This window comes from Pollicipes pollicipes, unplaced genomic scaffold, assembly GCF_011947565.3.
Source record: "Pollicipes pollicipes isolate AB1234 unplaced genomic scaffold, Ppol_2.1 Scaffold_4881;HRSCAF=5763_pilon_pilon_pilon, whole genome shotgun sequence".
Lineage (NCBI taxonomy): Eukaryota > Metazoa > Arthropoda > Thecostraca > Pollicipedomorpha > Pollicipedidae > Pollicipes > Pollicipes pollicipes.
This window is the reverse complement of record NW_023596576.1, coordinates 58097901-58114975: the sequence shown is the minus strand read 5'-3', so window position 1 is coordinate 58114975 and position 17075 is coordinate 58097901. Positions and strand designations below refer to the sequence as shown.

At 49.7% G+C, this 17075-nt stretch overlaps 1 protein-coding gene across 1 annotated transcript; it reads right to left on the bottom strand.

Annotated features, from left to right (window-relative positions):
• Positions 1-1704: 1704 nt before the first annotated feature.
• Positions 1705-15084, bottom strand: LOC119101148 (uncharacterized). The gene is made up of 3 exons (XM_037224429.1): positions 15038-15084; positions 3995-4223; positions 1705-3684 (listed from the first exon to the last, which is right to left on the bottom strand). The coding sequence occupies exons 1-3, from the start codon at positions 15045-15047 to the stop codon at positions 3504-3506; spliced, it is 420 nt and encodes a 139-aa protein (XP_037080324.1). The 5' UTR covers positions 15048-15084; the 3' UTR covers positions 1705-3503.
• Between the last annotated feature and the right edge of the window lie 1991 nt (positions 15085-17075).

Below are 17075 nucleotides of genomic sequence, written 5' to 3'. Positions count from 1 at the left end.
GAATCCGAATTGACTTGACACATCGTGATGATGAATTGCATTTATGGAAATTCATATTGTCTACTTGTCCTGAACATATCTGCATTCTTTCTGTTCTTTAAGACCAACGTTTAAAAATACATGCAACCCATAACACCATCGCACGTGACTTATATGCTGCAAAATTACAGCAGTAATTTATGCATCCTACTCTTAAATTAAAAAAAATGGACTCAGAGCTAAGACTCTAGGACTCAGGACCCTAGGACTTAGTCCTGAAAGCAGAACATATTATCTTGAGTCGTGTCAGAGTCGCCTCCATTGCACCTGGTGCGGCGTTGACTCCATCTTGTGAGTTGGCTGGAGTCGGGGTCGGAATGGGCTCTGCCGACTGCGACTAGAAGTCAGGGTCGACTCTACTCAACAGAAGTCCAGCGCAGATCTGGACTGCATGCAACTGCACTCCATTCAGCAAGATTGAGAAGCACTCGCAAGGTCCAAGTCGTTTACATCGCCGCAAAGCGAAACCCTTGAATGGCGCTTCAAGTTTGGTCTCGCCAGACCTTTCTGGCATCATGTTTTTCGTCCGTTTTTTTCCCAGCTCATTTCAGCAACGGAGTGGCAATCTGTATCCGTTAGGCATGCATTTCACCCATCTATCCCGGACGAGGGGAGTACCCTCCGTCGATATGTCGGGGCCGGCGAAAACAGCGCAGCTCTCGCCGAGCGACTCTCGTTTGCACGGGGACAGTTCATTACACGTGAAGCACGCGCCGCGGCGTAATGGCCGGTCGCATTTGTCTCCGTAATACCAGGCATGATCGTCCCCTGGAGCTTGCTCTCTGTAATTGTTCTCGACTGTTGTAAAATTATGTGTGACAAGATTGGTGTACTGAGACGAAGTCAGATGGACGGTGGGTGGTTCTGGCTGTTATCTTCTTGCTCAGCTCCACCAGCAGTGATATGCCCGAAGTAATGACGCTGCCCATTTTAGACAAGAGTGCTTGAAAGAACGTCGTTGACTTTTCTTGTGCGTAATCGCGCCGCTGTTCGTGGTGGGCCGATCGTCACTTCATGTTCCTTATATACGGCACTTAAGCCCCCGTATCATCCGATTTCTAAAGATATCATGGTGATAAGCATATCTGAAGCTTTCCGACGTCATCGACGTGGTCCCCGCTGGCGATGTGAGGATCTGACGTCGTACTCAAAGTTTCCTGAGCACGGCAACTTCCGGTCCATTTTACCGTTTCAAGAGCCGACGTCCGTCTTCGTTTTATACTTGTGTGTAAATAAGTCGAAATAGCTCCCGTGCTATTTTTGCACAAGTGAATAGCGGGAGGGGACAAATGTGCCTTAAGCGGCCGTCGCAAACCGGCTAGCGTAAACCTCAACTCAGGATACAACTTAACTCCTTCAGCGACTGATTTTTGAGTCAGTATTAACCTGGCATCTTTCAGCGACGAAACCAGCTTCAGTCGTTGAGACAGAATATTTTGCCGTCGATTATGTGTGTATTTATTGCACATCAACATGACGTGTTGCACTTGCTTTGAGACAGAAACGACAAATAACAATAAAACAGGCCGTCGGGCGTAACTTATGGCACGAACCCTCAGTATAGATATATCTAAATATATATATGTATATATATATATATATATATATATATATATATATATATACATGTACATGTTTAAATAAATCTATGTATGCACATATATATTCATCAATATCGTGTATATGATAGTAGTCGTGTATGTCAAAGCAATTTCAGGCCGGTAAAGTTCCATCAGGTTTTCCTCACCTAAGTTTACCGAACTTGTCAAGCAAAGCAGCAGTCGTGACTGATCTGCATGCTTTGTTCATTGGTTCGATTTCACTTGGGTTGCCTGGGTGAAAACAGAAGAGCAGTTTCCAGCCCCAAAATAACTAGCCTTATCAAGCATTCGACAAGGTGCCAAACTCATACCCAAATCTTCGGGTGTGCAAGCCCATGGGGAGTCATGCACAGTTTTATGAGGTCGGGGTTATCCATCGTTCCCCACTTAAGCACTCTCAGTGACTGTTCAGCACGGCAGTACCTACCCGTGGGTGCTGATGAAAAAAATATTATACGGCCAGTGAAAACAAACCATCCGGTCATGACGTCATTCAATCGTTGCAAGCTGGATGTAGCCATAGGTGGTGGCGCCACACTGCGCGCTGTGCGCTGTAAATGGACAATCAATTTCCGTTGTCATATGGCTCGGGAGTTACATCCTTAATGTAATTTTGGGGGGCGATCAGATGACAGCAGCGATCACAAAACATGTAATTACCTCGCAGTTTGTGCAGTGACGGGATTATCCATCGGGATTATCCACTGTGAATGAATATCCATGAATTTGACAGCACACTATATAGACATGATTTTTTCCGCTGCTGGTGAGATGGAACATTACAGTATCTGCAGATTCTCATGTCATGCCATAGTGCCAACAACATTACCAAACACCTGTGTCCCTTAAGGGTTTCGTCATGCCACGTAAGTATATGGAGATCAACCTCCTCGTCTATGTCAACCAAACTTCTCCTGCCTTGGTCGCAGACATTTTAGGTCATGCAGACCGTCTTTTGCGGTCGCTTCAGTATTTGTGAACGATGTACGTATACATAAAACTACCTTTATTTGCGATAATTCTCAAGATAAATCAATGTGACAAGACAAATATTCACAGCTTGGTGGTCAACCTGCACAACACAGCGAACTAAGTATAGGGCTCAATCCACGATAAAAACAAATATCGACTCAAATGTTGCCAACTTGGTAATCAACATACGCAACAGCCTAGACCTGTGCTCGGTGCGGATATGGAACAGCGCCGGTCACATTTGGCTGTCACCCCTCCAAGTACCGCGAGAGAAAACGGGAAACACTTAAAGACCGGTCACGGTAAGATGAGGTGCAGAGTTTCAATACGCCTCAAAGACACCGGATCTAGAAATACCATGACGGGGCCAAATGAGTAGAGTTGTGGTATAGCCTTCGGATTTATAACGAATCATCTTGTTGTTAGGAATTTGCACTCTATGCCTCATTGGTTCCAGAAACATTGATCTTCAGACGCATTCCAATTGAATCGAGCGCCGTGTGTGCGTACTTCAATCACGGGAGGGCGTTAATCCAAAGCGTTACGCTCGAATACAGGGCGCAAATAGCAATGTTTCAGATGCGCAATCTTTCTTGGGGGAGGACAATCATCGGTTTCAACGACGCGTCTTTGCTGTTTCTGGAATAAATAAATCTAATACGTCCAGCCCGTTAGGGCGAGAAGTCTACCTGACGACAAAGGAGTGACACCTCCAACGTCCCAGCCCGATCGTTTGCTGGCTTCTCCACCCGCTCTGTGCGTGCCTCCGAATGTACAAGGTGGTTTGACGATCAGGCACCGAGCACAAGTCTGCGACAATACACCGAACCAAACTGCAGGGCCTGGCGTTTTATGGTAATCCGAAACATCCTTCAAACAAGCTCGCAGATATCACTGATACATATTGCCGAACACTAAATCGTTCTTTCCCTGGAAATCCGTGTCTTCCATGACCTCTTTCTGGCCCCTGTCGCGCACGTTCGGGAAGAACAGGTACGGAATGATGGCGTCCCGCTCCGGCTCCCTGACGCCGAGACGGCTGGCAAACCCGGCCATGTTGTCAACCTCAGGCCTGCCGGCGAGGGGAACGGCGTCACTGGGATGCCCGTCCTCTAGCGGACGCGGCTGGAACGCACGAACGATTGCTGGACTTCGTATTGCCTCGTTGCGAGGAAGGCTACGATCCAGATAACACTGCAATAATTACAGATCATGGTGGTAGAGCTGCCTAGAAGTTTCGTCGCCCCCCTCCCCCCCCCCAGCCCACCAAACCACGTTCCGACACCGGTTTCTGAGCAAACTAACATCGACCAAGTATATGAGGACAACTGGAAAGCTATCAACCATACCCAAAATACAGACAAGGCCCCCTCCATACGTACATGGACGCGTCGAGTCCGGGCGCTACCCTGGCACGCTGACTGCGCTTGGATGTGAAGAGCGTGAAGCTGCAGCGACAGCCGCCGATCATGCCGCTGAAGCCAGTCGACTTGCAGAAGACCTGGCAGTCGAAGCGCTTGCCGGCGCTCATGCCAAAGCAGACGAACAGGATAGCGGCGCCCAGCAGCAGCACCCCGCCGCGCATTCTGCGTCCTCCCGAGCGGGCCCGACCTGCGAATAGGGCACTGCGCTCAGCACAACCCCACAACGGCGAAATTGGGCGCGAGGGACCCCATCTCCAGGTACAGATAAATCACGTTTACCTGTTGGCCTCGAGGGATGTCGGGCAAGGGCAGAGGCGCAGCGTTGCGTGTGGTTACGCTGTTCACGGCTACACGATCGGCATCCCAGACCGACGCGAGTGAGCTGTTCAACACTGGTGACCTCTGTGACCTCTGTGCGAAAGAGATGTCCGACACATTGCCCGTCCGACAATTCCTGACATTGTCCCAGGAACCTCAGATCGACGCAAGAGGCCCTCTGATTAATGTTTCAGGGGTTCGGTCCGTGCCATGACCTCGAGAGCATTCGAGTAGCTCGGGACCTGCGGGGTGGGAGTAAGACGTGTCTCTTGTGCCCCCTACTTGCGCACCTGGCCATTGATAACAATTAACGAACTAAAATACGCCTGGTTATACGGATCACGACCAACGCTTTTTTGACAATGTTAAAGAGAGGCTCTCTAGGTATTGCATTCGCTTGCTCCTGGCTTTGGTCCAGTTATTCCTATTGCAACAGCCGCTGTACTTAATCTCGCGCTCGGATTCCACGCTCCACGATTCCACGAGAATTCACACGCAACGAAAGATGGTCTCTCTTTTTCGCACATTACTTATGGGGCTGTACCTGCTGAATATAAAGGGAGACGGTGGAAATACATCACTGCTGTTAACCGCTTTGGAAAGCATCGATGCTACCCGCGCCATGCTGACAAGCTGCGCCTTCTGTAGTGCCGTGATGAACATGGCATACCAGTGGAGATTGCCACCGACATCGACCAGCATGTTCGGAGCTAACTTTAATTTCCGGTGGCATGCAGGGAAGACTGGTCCGCATTGAGGAATCAATCGTGTTATTACCTGATGGGAAGATGCCGCTGCGTTAGGGGCGCCTGTCACTTCTCTGCACCGATCTCATGCAGGAGAAGGCCAACCAATCCCAAGACAGCTTTTAGGATCAGTCCATCATGGACTTGTTCTGAAGGGTGGGAGTGTAATGCAAAATAGCGTTGTGTACATAAGCGCACTATATACCTTAAAATGCGCAGCAACCAAAGCCGAGGGCACCAGTATCTGTGCGTGACACGGCACAAAAAGATGGCTAGTTTTGTTTCTCTCGAGTACAGGGGCTGCAGCCGTTTTGTGACTTCTCTCAGGTGGTGGTGTTTCTCTCGGGTACAGAGGCTGCAGCCGTTTTGTGACTTCTCTCGGGTGGTGATGGCGACCTACGCATTACGCCACGCATATCAACTACAGGCGTAACGAGCATTTATACTCCAGTACATGTCGAGCAAACAACCGAAAAAAACAAGATTGCTTTCTGCCGGCTGCATTTTTCTTACGACTGCAGAAGTGTTCTGGTCAGAAGGCAGTATACTGATGCAGTGTCTCTGTGACTCAAGTCCACCTGCTCTTAAACCATGTGTTAATACTGAAATGTTAACACAGCCAGTCTCGGCGTGCTCAACTGATGGAGATAGCAAACGAATCCAAGAGCGTCCACAATCTGTGACGATTTTTTCCGGATGAAAGACTGACAAATGAAACATCCGCAAGAAACGACCAAAATAATCTGAACTCGAATCTTTGGCATTGATAAGCCATTAGCATGAGCACAATTCTGCACCGGCATCAGGCGTGACGTGTCGAAATTCGATGCACTAGCTCGTCACGAATTTCCACCACCATGGTTTTACATCGCAGTCATCATAAATTCACTCCTGGTGAGATAGCAGACCAGGCGACAAGCACCTTATGAACGTTGGCTTGGATGTGTGCGGGTTTACAGCGAATGCGCGTCTTATGCTGCAGATTCCGAGCAGGGTCACAGGGCGCTGGCGGATAAATGCCGTAAAATGTCTGGATATCTGTACTCCTACATTTTCTTTCTAACTACCATGTTGTCGTCCCTAGCCCAAGCTCATTTTCCGCCATGTTGCATCCGTGAAGAATCATCTGTCGTAAATCCACACCGTTTTCTATCTTATGCTCGATTTGGCTCGTACTGGACTGCATTACATTTACTAGTCTCCGAACTGGTCCAGTACGGAACAAAGCATTCAAAGTTTTATAATTGTTAGTTACAGTAGTGCTCTAACGTGTTGCCACCATCGGCTGTGGCTAAATCAAATACTGAACTTGCCGCGAACACAGCCGTTCCACATGGCAAAAGTAGCGAAACAGAATTCCACATAACAACAGAGGCAGATTGTTTCAGTGGTTTTAATCACAAGTTCCGCCCGACCTCTTTGACTGGATGGATTTCTGGGATAAGTGTCCGCGTATGTACTTAACTGACCCTCTTGAAATATATTACTGTGCGCACACTTAGCTCTGAAACGGGAAATGGCTACTCGCAAGACCGTGGGCAGAGCGTGACACAAGGTCAAATAAACAAAAATCGTGTGGCTTTAGCGAACCGGCACGTACTGTCCGTCAAATGCAGCTTTCATACCAATCACACCTGGCCTAAATTTTCAGCAAGAAGCGGCGTAATTTTTGTAAGTTGTGATGTGACATTTTCAAGGGCTTAGACGCAGGTTGTGTTATACGCAGAGTGTTTTTGCAACGTTTTATGTATCAATATCAATCAATATCACGTTTTTTTAGCTCACCATTTCATTGAAACGTTCCGAAACGAAATGTTTAAATCACGACAAAGCTAAAGACCACGGTTTTATAACAGGTCCATATGTCGGCGGCCAAGCGTTGCAGCGAGGTGAGGCTAATTTATTTATGCATCTATTTATTTGGCTCATTGGAGCGTTCATTACCCTAGAATTACCCTGTTAGGCGACATTACCCGGCTCTGGCCGAGCACGTTTAATGTCTTCCGTGCCAAGTATTTAAAGCGAGGTTGGGAAGGCTACCTGCAGCCTGTGAATATAAAACGCTTTTTACGGAAAAGGTGAAAACTGATTATGAATTGCAGTGCACGTACTACGATAAAGTATCCTTACTTGAAGGCCGCACCATAAGCGGTCTTTAGGCGCACACCTGGAAGGATTACGTGAGCTCTGTGGTACTCAAGCAGCGTGCCGTTGAGATGCTTCCATTTCCATCGTGATAAATGGTCGGATCTACTATCTCCGCAACCACCGTAACCATAATATAATCACTGTTAACAAAAATCACCGTTTATCACCCACCTCACCCTCTATTTTTCCTCAGCCAAACAAACAACCTCCGGAATCGGGCGCCCCAGTCATAGCGTACCTGCGTAGTAAAAACGCATAAAATATCCTCCTGCAAAGCTCTTGCCGCTTTCTAAACAACCGCTTATACACTGATATATTATGTGGCTAACTGGCCTGCCTAACAGTATGCAATGCGCGGACAGGAAGCTGCGAAAGTACGATAAGACGTTTTTCCGTCGGGATACGGCAACGGACGTCCTCCCGCGTTGGAAGCGGAAGGAGATGGTAGTCATTTGGATTATTTCTGTCCAGTCAACCCGCTTAGGGCCAACGTTAAATATTTTCAGGCAGGTGTTGGTCTCAGCTCCTACCCCCACTTCCGATTCCCGCGCACCCATGCCTTACGGTGGTGCAGCGAAAGACACATGAGGAATTGGCATGGTTTTGAGCATGTAAGAGAACGCCGGCACCATGCGCATTATTTCTCACCCATCTCCATTCAAGTGTTATTATGATGACTTTACGACCTCGTCCCCGCATAAAAAACTAGTGTCGACGCCCCTAGGCAAGCACGAGATGTCAGCACAGCCCATGATGTGCTGACATCAGGAAAATACCGGATCGGACATGCAGCTGTGACCATGCTCTACGTCCAGTCAGGTTTTTTCTTGATGGCATTAAGCCTGGTGGCGAGTGACTCGGAAGTACCACTTACACAGATCACGTGTAAGAGCCAGATCGTTTGGACATAAAACAGGTTCCCTGGCACCAGCCAGCCCGGTCTTCCGCACGCTAGATTGGTGCTCAAATTGCCGTTCTCCGGAAGCTACACGTGCAGCGAAATCGATGATGTTCTGGATCTTGGACGAGTTCTCGGTGACTGTTTTCCTGCACAGTGAAAAAGCATTTCACATGCAAGAGGGCATGCGTTGCACTAATGGTAAGAAGACAGCTAGGTGAAAGATACTGACCTAACTGAAATACCGATAAGAATGCTAAAACATTCCCGAGGCGGCAGAGAGAGACCTGAGAGTCCCAAGGGGAGAGGTAAAACGACACTCAGATTTCCTGTCTCTGTGGTTGGCAAGAGGAGTGTTCCCGAAATGTCGCAACGAAGGCAGGGAGACCGCACAGGGTGGTGGGCGCTGGGAAGGTGAGTACTGTAAGGAGTCATGTTGCGTAAAAACTTAATGACCCTAGCTTGAGGTCAACTGTGTCGCCCCGGCTGGCCGGTTCGGCGGGCGGCAGGCACGGCGCTGCCTGCACGAATATCTCGTCAACCGTGAGATTTGTGGTTGACGGAAGTAAAATCGGGGTTGGTGGAGCCACTAAAGTGACAGCGCATGTGGCTGCTGTGATACCCAAGCGACATAATTGCCTCACAGCGTCCATGGCATATGAAAAGAGAGTGCTTGATTGCTAGAGGAATGCAGCACTCTGGACATACAGCAGTGACGTCGGGAGCTGAATTATGCGCCCGCTACTCACTTCCATTCATAGTTCTGTAGCGTACGGTGTGTAACGCCTCTACAATGGAAAGTGGCGGCTATTTTGAGACCATTAAGCTGACACCTCAAGCGTTTGACCCAGACTTCGGACGTGTTTCCATGCTCGGCGCGTCAGCTGACAGTGGAAACACGGATCGAGCCTGAGGAAAATGACTGCAGGTCTTTGGGAGGATCTTTTAATCGGGATCCAGGGAGTTTCACAGAATGAAAAAGTGGACGCACTTCTGTGTGCTGGTGGCGTGGCCCTCACTGAGCAACGCCATCCTTGAAACAGATGGCGCTGCTGGCTGCTGCTTTTGAAGAGGTCCTAGTGAGCATGGCAACCACTTCTCACCCTGCACCTGCCTACCGTCTAACGACATCGTGTCATCCTCACACTGCCTAAAGCGGATGAGCGCACACAAGTTGGGATGACGGGCGTCAAGCCCAATGCCGGTTATTTAGAATTTGGAACGATGACGTATACAGGAAATACGCAGCGGAAGCCATTCCTGTATACGACTGAGCATTTACAGACTGAAATGCTCACACTGGTGTCATTTGATGGAAGTGCTCACGACTGCGGAAACTACGGCTATCGAAACTGCTAAATCTGAAAAGCGGCTCCTGTGGTAACAGGGTGAGTCAGGCCCCAGTGGATGCAAAGAAGCGAAGAAAGAAAGAAAGCCAAGTCCGTACAGCACGATGCGATATGCACAGCAAGGAAGATGGGGCAGGAAATCGAGCGATACTTTCTGTCACAAGACGAGATATGTTTTGCGTGGGGAAACCTCATTACAGTCGCCGGGAAACATTTCTGTAAGGCTCGGAACAGTACTTGTAGCAAGTGTGAAAGACCCCGGCGTTTTTTATCAAATGTGTGGGATGAACAGACCGTCCGCGAGGCAGATGGCGGTAGCGAGATCAGTAGTTCACGCTGTAATGGATAAACCACGTGGCGCTAGAGAAGTCGCGCGTCATTTCAGTCTGTCCAGCCTGGTGGTCATTGATCAAGTCGATAAGAGAGACATTAATTTATTAACGAACTCCTAGACAATCGGATTTTCCGTTGAAGTTGATAGCGGGCCCAGGCCAACCTACTGGGTAAAGAACAAAATTATCTTTTCTTCCATGGAAGGTAGACTCTCAGGTTCTTTCCACGTCAGCACGGTTGCCGCCATATAGCGAAAAGCGATGGGATTAGCCCAGGGGTTTGGAGCTTCACCAGCGTTGCCGTCTACCCCGAGAAGGAGAGCGTCAGGGACCCCAAGCTGGCCAAGCTACCCAGAGGTGCCAGAATGGCTCTCATCCACGCACATGGCACACTGGCACAAATGAGGTGGGAGGATACTGCCAAACCCGAGACGACATAATGCTGTGAGCTGTGGTCCACACCACTGTCGTGTAGAGCCGCGGGGAGCACGTCACAGTGCTGCCGCTACTTCCGTGTAGCGAACATGCCTCAATATCAGCGAGGAGCAGCGTGGCACATGCCGACGGCCAGCCCAGAGGACGACGGTTCTCAGTTCGTTGCGAACCTTTGACTGATGCGTTTTACCGAGCACCGTGAGACGCGACGGACCAGGAGATGTCAGGAATGTTGAGCCAAACTGTCCGGAAGTTACGAGCGTTCATTTTGTTTCATGTGCTTAAGACGTCCGGCTGAGGCGCCCGGGCCGCGAGGAGCCAGGAATGGCCGCTGTCGAATAGACTGCTCGGACGTCATGGCTGGTCTTTCATTTTCTTTATGTGCGTGATGCTTGTTATACTGCGACTCTGCAATGCATAATACAATGTATGCGGTGTTATAAAATATTGTATGCTAAAAACGACCTGAGGCGAAAGCCGAGGCGGGTTTTGTTCGTAGAAATAAGTATGATAGACGGAGTTCTTGTATTTTATGATCTGGGTTGTATTATTAGGACGAATCCATCTACAGATTTCATTTGCCTTATTTTATTAGACAACTCGTTTTGAGGCTTTCGGTAGGTATTAATAGAGGCCAGATTTTTGTCTGGAAAATCTAGTTTTAGGGTGACTTCAACTGAGATCGGGTGCTAAATCCATTTGAGGCCAGTTTTTGAGTATGATGAAACCATTTTAGTTCTAATGAGAAGTGTTCATGGTTTCAGCCAAAAAACAAAACAAAAACAAAAACAACCACTGAAGATTGCATGGAGTCACCAAACGCATTGTGTAAATTGAATAGGGAAAATAAAGCATACACACGCTTAAAAAGAAAGCCGTTGTTCAGTGCAATTCACATACGAGTTTACCAGGATTGTACTTAACTTCCGTCAGTTCGGAAGCCGAGCTGTATCAGCCTAACGTCTGAGCTCAGCCTCACGGGTTCGAAGAACTGAAGTCCTCCATTAGCCCAAAGTGTTATGACGCACTGAGATCTATAATCTTGACCCGGAGGTGCTCACAAAAGGCCTGATGGCTTTGGATGTGGAGGGCGCCAAGGAACAAGGAAAACAAGACGCTTGATGTGAGCCTCCCGTGGTATCCGGGTATAGACAAGATGGTGGAAGAAGCTGTGATTTTGTGTCTAGTTTGTTAGGCGGCCAGAAATAGTCATGTTCGTGAGCCCGTCCAGAAGAGACGGCTGCCTGACGGACCTTGACAGAGACTGGTCTGTAACTTATACCGTGTACTCGACGACGGTGAGAAGACCAATTATCGTGCGCTTGTTGTCATGGGTCCGTACTTTCATTTTCCAGTGGTGGATTCCAGCAGGGCGATCTCCAATATGGAGGATGAAGTCGAAACCTGTATCGCGGAACTGGATAATCTTATACCCTTTTTGGTATCTGTAACCAACTTGATGACGATATCAAATCGCCCTTTGACAGCAAACACTTATCAATCATTGTGAAATGCATGAGGCTCAAACATCGCAGGTCCCCCTTAGAGGGGGTATCCCCTCAAGATGAAGACCTGCATAAAGAACTTGTCGCAATTCTTCAGCCGTCGTGATGCAGGACTTTAGCTGTAAACAAAACTGCACAAGCGCCTGGCAGCTTATCGGGCTTTGTCACACCTCTCGACAAGGGAAGCATTCGCCAAACTTCTGCTCAAATATTAGACAGGGAGGAAACATTAGACAAGAATGCGGGTGCCGGTCGTGAGACTGTGCTTCTTCTCCTGCCGGGGCATCAGTAGGAAAGCAGCAGATATCAGGGCTAACATGAAAAGGCACACGCATTACGCACCCTACATTCGTACACTGGGTTCGATTCCTCCCGGTTCCCGCCCTTCCTGCCAGAGTAAGAAGCAGGCGACGCCGTATAGCGTCACCAGCTGAGTGCATCGTAAAGCCGCAATGACATACACAAACACGTGTGTACAACGGAGTCTCAAGTCGGCGACATGATCTTTCACAAGCAGAGGTGCTTGATAAAGTCTATGGCGTTCCTCAGTCCAGTTTCAGCTGATTCCCAGCAGTGAACACTGCGTTATCACTGCACCGCCAGAGAATGGCCGCCCCACAACACGTCGGAGATATTTCAAGATTGTGCCGCTCGGTATGTGAAACGGGACCGCGTCTGGGTACACAGAAGATGACCACGTGGACTGAAGGAGAGGTGGCATGACGGTGCTTAGATACAGCGGAGCGGTTTCTGCTCCATCTAAGGCTTCCCCAGCTACGTCTCCTTAACCAAGCCTATAGCCTTAGGCTTGGGCGCAATCGGTGTCCCCGAGTTGGAGAACACAAGGCGGGCAGCTAGTTGAACTGATTACAATAAACTGGTGATGCGACACGGGCTGATGCCACGCTGCTGTTCATTGTTTGCTGTTAAGCAATAACTACAGCCGTCTGTCACCTTGCTTGACAGGCCAGAACAATGCTTGCTAAATTGCTAAAGTTTAGGACTGATATCTCTGCGATCCACTGGCCCCATTCCCTCGCCTGGTACCCAAGTCCCTGTCGAGAGGTGAGGTACGCGCTCGTCTGCAGCCCGGTCCTTTCTCAATCATCAGTGATCCTTCCCCAGTGATGTGATTGGTAGACGTGATGATATTTCTAAGCAAAGGGGAATGGCGCAGGATCGGACGGGAAAGGGCGCGTTATTTAGGCGGCGAAATTATATTTAGGTTTCCACGTGACACGAACAGAAAGCGTGTGATTGAAGACAAGCGCAGCATGCTGGACACTACATTTACTAAGGGATCTAAACAGTGTAAAAAGCTGATGACCCCAGGTCAATATTTCAAAGACCAAGCGTGGTTACACGTGCCCCGGCTTACCAGCTGGGCTGGTGGGCGGCACGGCGCCGGCTACGATGCTGACTTTGGCGACCTGCAATCTCAAGATAGCTTCGAGCGACCTTATTTCTGTTATTTTGCATGACTCGCTGGGAAACCATTTGCAGGTAGACAAAGATGGAAGGAAGAGCGGGTTCTTACTCCCCTTCCAGTGCTGAAGGGGAGGGAAGTTGAGTACCTCATGACGAATGCTGCAACACAGCACACTATTCGATACACCCGTGTGTTTCCCACGGCAGCGAAATCGTGTCTTAAACTGCGTGGTTTGAACTAGACCACGCCGTGAAATCGTACCTGAGAGACTTGGCGGGTGGTGAAGCGAGGGGAAATGAAGCGGACTCTTGGGCAGGTACCTCAGCTGTTCGTCTGTCATTGTGTGTACTCGTCATTGCCCTCCCACAGCTAGTGCCTGTTTGCTGCGTGCTAGCCCGACCTCGACGTGCCACACAGTCGCGTCTCAGGCCACGGGTCTCGCCGGCTGCACCACAGTACACTTGAGACGCCCATGCACTGCTCGTGTCACTCTGTACATGGGGCTGTGTAACACCCGCTCTCCTCTGTCCGCGCCTGTCGCTCTGTACATGGGACTGTGCAACACCCGCTCTCACCTGTCCGCGCCCGTTGCCACACTGAACGGAAGAACACTGCGAAGCGCAAGCCAGGTCTTCCGCGAACTACTCGCAGCTGATGCAGAGCCAGCAGAGCCTCTCATGGCTGTCTCATGGCAAGCCAAGCTATGAGGGAAAATGCCGGAATGTCTGACCGTGCACACTTTGGAAAGCGTTCGGTCCGACGCAGACACTCCAACAGATACCACTGTGCTGTGAAATCACGGTATCACTCTCAGGGAACAGCCCACACGCAGGCGACACCTGCAGTGCACGGAAATGGTACGAGCCGTTACGCTCTTGTTCTTTTATTAAAGTTTCCGAACGCCATCGAAACTTAGTGCCATTGAGTGCCAGCCTCTCAAGATAATCGGGGTTAAGGTCCAGTTTATTGACGGTGGCAACCAATCCGACCCAACATGTCACTCCGCGAAGCGAATGTAACGTGAGCCACGTGGAGCGACTTCGAAATTTAACAACTCAGCTCATACAAGATTCACCTGTAAGTTGGCGGCAAGCATAAAACTAAGGCCGCAAGGATCAGAAACTTTACTCGTCGATGTCTCTAATTCCTGGTTGATGGAACGGAACAACCCACGTCGATTGAAGTATGAAGGGTCTTTTGTTGATTTATAGTGGGAGATCAGATTCTTTGCCAAGCAAGGCGCATGAAACTACACCAGGAACGTAATCAGCGGGTGGTTTGAGAGCCAGGGTCCTTCCAAGGACAAGAGCTCTTCACTAGATGGGGAGCAGTATCAAAGGAAAACATCTGAGATCTATTAACGGACACAATTTAACATTCCGCCCCCAAACAGGAAATTTTTGGCTATGACTCTGCGTCAAACATATGAGAAGCAAAACGGCACTGTATGTTCAAAAATGGGGATACCGGCATGCGCAGTATTTTAAGAGCGCAGCTGACAGCTCGCCCCCCAACCACTTCAGCGCAATTTTTACCCTAGAGTTCTGCATCAGACATCCTGAGTGGCGATGTCTTTGGCCGATTTCCTTCACTGCACGCCACAATGTTGACTCTCCGAAGGAGACTTTTCTAATGCCTCGAGAACACATTAACCAGCGCACTGCGGTCCACAAAGGCTCCATCTCTATAGCTACACAGCCGGAGATCATCCATAACAACAATCCGGTGGGCTTCGCTCCGTCTTCCGACAGCCCCGTTGATACGTCAGTTTCGGTGAGTTACGGACATAAAGTGCACGCCAACACACGCTGGTGGCTTGCAGCCCATGGGGCCACCCTCACCTGTGGACATGTATGATGGAGTCGTTCTGGTGCTTCACGAGTGCGACTGGGCAACTAAAGCTCTTCAGATGCTTCAGATGGTGTATCATAGCCCAGAAATTGTAAACCACGCCTCCCGACCGTCAGCCAATCGCAGGGCGGCCACGCCGGCGCGTCACCAGGCGACAGAAGCCCGGCAGGCCGCCAACTCTTCGGCCGGCGCGTCCTGCCACCCACGCGCCGGATCGCATCTGTTCTGGTCATTGTTTGACAAAGGCCCAAAATAGACGGAAATCCGTCTTGTCGCCGCATCTCTCCCTATAACCCCTCATGCGGTGGAGGCAGATGTGTGGCGTTACTCATGCAATTCAGTGCAATCAAACGGTGACCTTTTTGATCAAGCGCCGTGCACAAAGTATCACCAGTTGTTGGGCAGTTGCTTGATGAGGGGCCACACGATCAGCATCATTCTCCAGTCTTCGGATCCCACGGAATCAAAAAGTGCTACGACATTGCCATTGGGAAACGTCCGTACACTACGTTACGGATTGTGAAACATCTTTTATCCCTCCCTCTTCTCCACCGCTCACGCGCACCGGTAATGTTGGGCGTCTCTGCTCCCGGCTGGTTGTACTGTCTGTCTGTCTGTCTGTCTGTCTATCGGTCTGTCGGTCTGTCTGTCGGTCTGTCGGTCTGTCTGTCGATCTGTCGGTCTGTCGTTCTGTCGGTCTGTCGGTCTGTCGGTCTGTCGGTCCGTCGATCTGTCGGTCCGTCGGTCTGTCGGTCTGTCGGTCGGTCTGTCGGTCGGTCTGTCGGTCCGTCGGTCTGTCGGTCTGTCGGTCTGTCGGTTGGTCGGTCTGTCGGTCTGTCGGTTTGTCTGTCAGCCTGGAAATTCACGCCCACTGTCGGAAAGTTAAGTTGAGTGCGCTGTGCACTGCAAGAAATGCACTGTGCTCCCCGTGTATCGACTTTGCTTAAAGGGCTGCAATTCCATATTTTCTCCGACAAAATGTCACCGGTTGATTACTCTGCCGCTGGGGCAAGTTTTTTTTTTAGTAAAACGAGGAAACGCGCTCTCACGATATGTGGCCGGCGTCCAGCAGCCCTCATTCGTTCATTCATACATTCATTGCGGAGAGAAAGGTGAGCCATAGCGACGACCAAATGCGTCACCCGAGCTCCTTGCTTTGAGGAATGTCAGAGAAACTATACATCTCGAATGAAGGAAAGCGTGCAACGGGTGTGATAAGAGAACCCAAGAAATGCGGTAACTTTTCAGGGGACCTAATTGGTACGGTACAACAGCACTCTCATCGGCTTCGCGGGGTGCATTTCGGAGTCACTGAAGGGTCTGACAGCACAGAAACATTGCAACATTGACAAATGGCAGTGGCGAAAGAAGGGAGATCTGGTCTTTATAGAGGCGGAGAGTGTGGCCTTAGTGAATTTTTGGAATGCGTAACGACGCCTCAACCGCTGTTCAAATCTGGAAAGAAAGACTTGAAAGCTGATCAATAGCTGGCTGCGTCTTGGTGGGCAGATCGCATGTCCTTGCAGAAGAATGCAGCAATTTATGTTTTGGATAATTTAGAAGAAGAGGGTGAAGGCTGAGGGCGAAGAGGGCGAAGAGAGCGAAGGCTGAGTGACCAGTCGCCCATCAATTTCCATACAATACTGCAAGCGATTCAACCCATGACGCGACACGAAAAACTGGCTTACTGATGTGTTTGTATCCCAGGAGCCACCTACGTCTCTGGTTGCCAGCACATCACACCCAGCACATCAGGCAGGCATTCCGGCAGCCAGAGGTGGGGTCGGCGAGGGAAGCTCATGGTGCAAGCACAGATCGTCAATAAAAACTCCGTCGCGTAGCGAAGCAAGCCCGCAAGCATTTGTTGTTTAACATTTGGGAGTGACGCATGCCGTCACTCACGATTTCGAAATTACGTTCGTAGAATATTCGCCTTGTTGTTCGGTGGACGACAGTAGTGATATGAGCCCAGTTAGCGAGTGCTTCCACAGATACACCAACCCCACTTTGAAACGCTGACACGATACC

Bases quoted from the DNA above. Each gene is read 5' to 3' on its own strand.
- LOC119101148 (XM_037224429.1), bottom strand. The intron at 3,685-3,994 runs GTACGTATGGAG...CCTCGCCGGCAG, and splicing joins CCCGGACTCGACGCGTCCAT to GCCTGAGGTTGACAACATGG.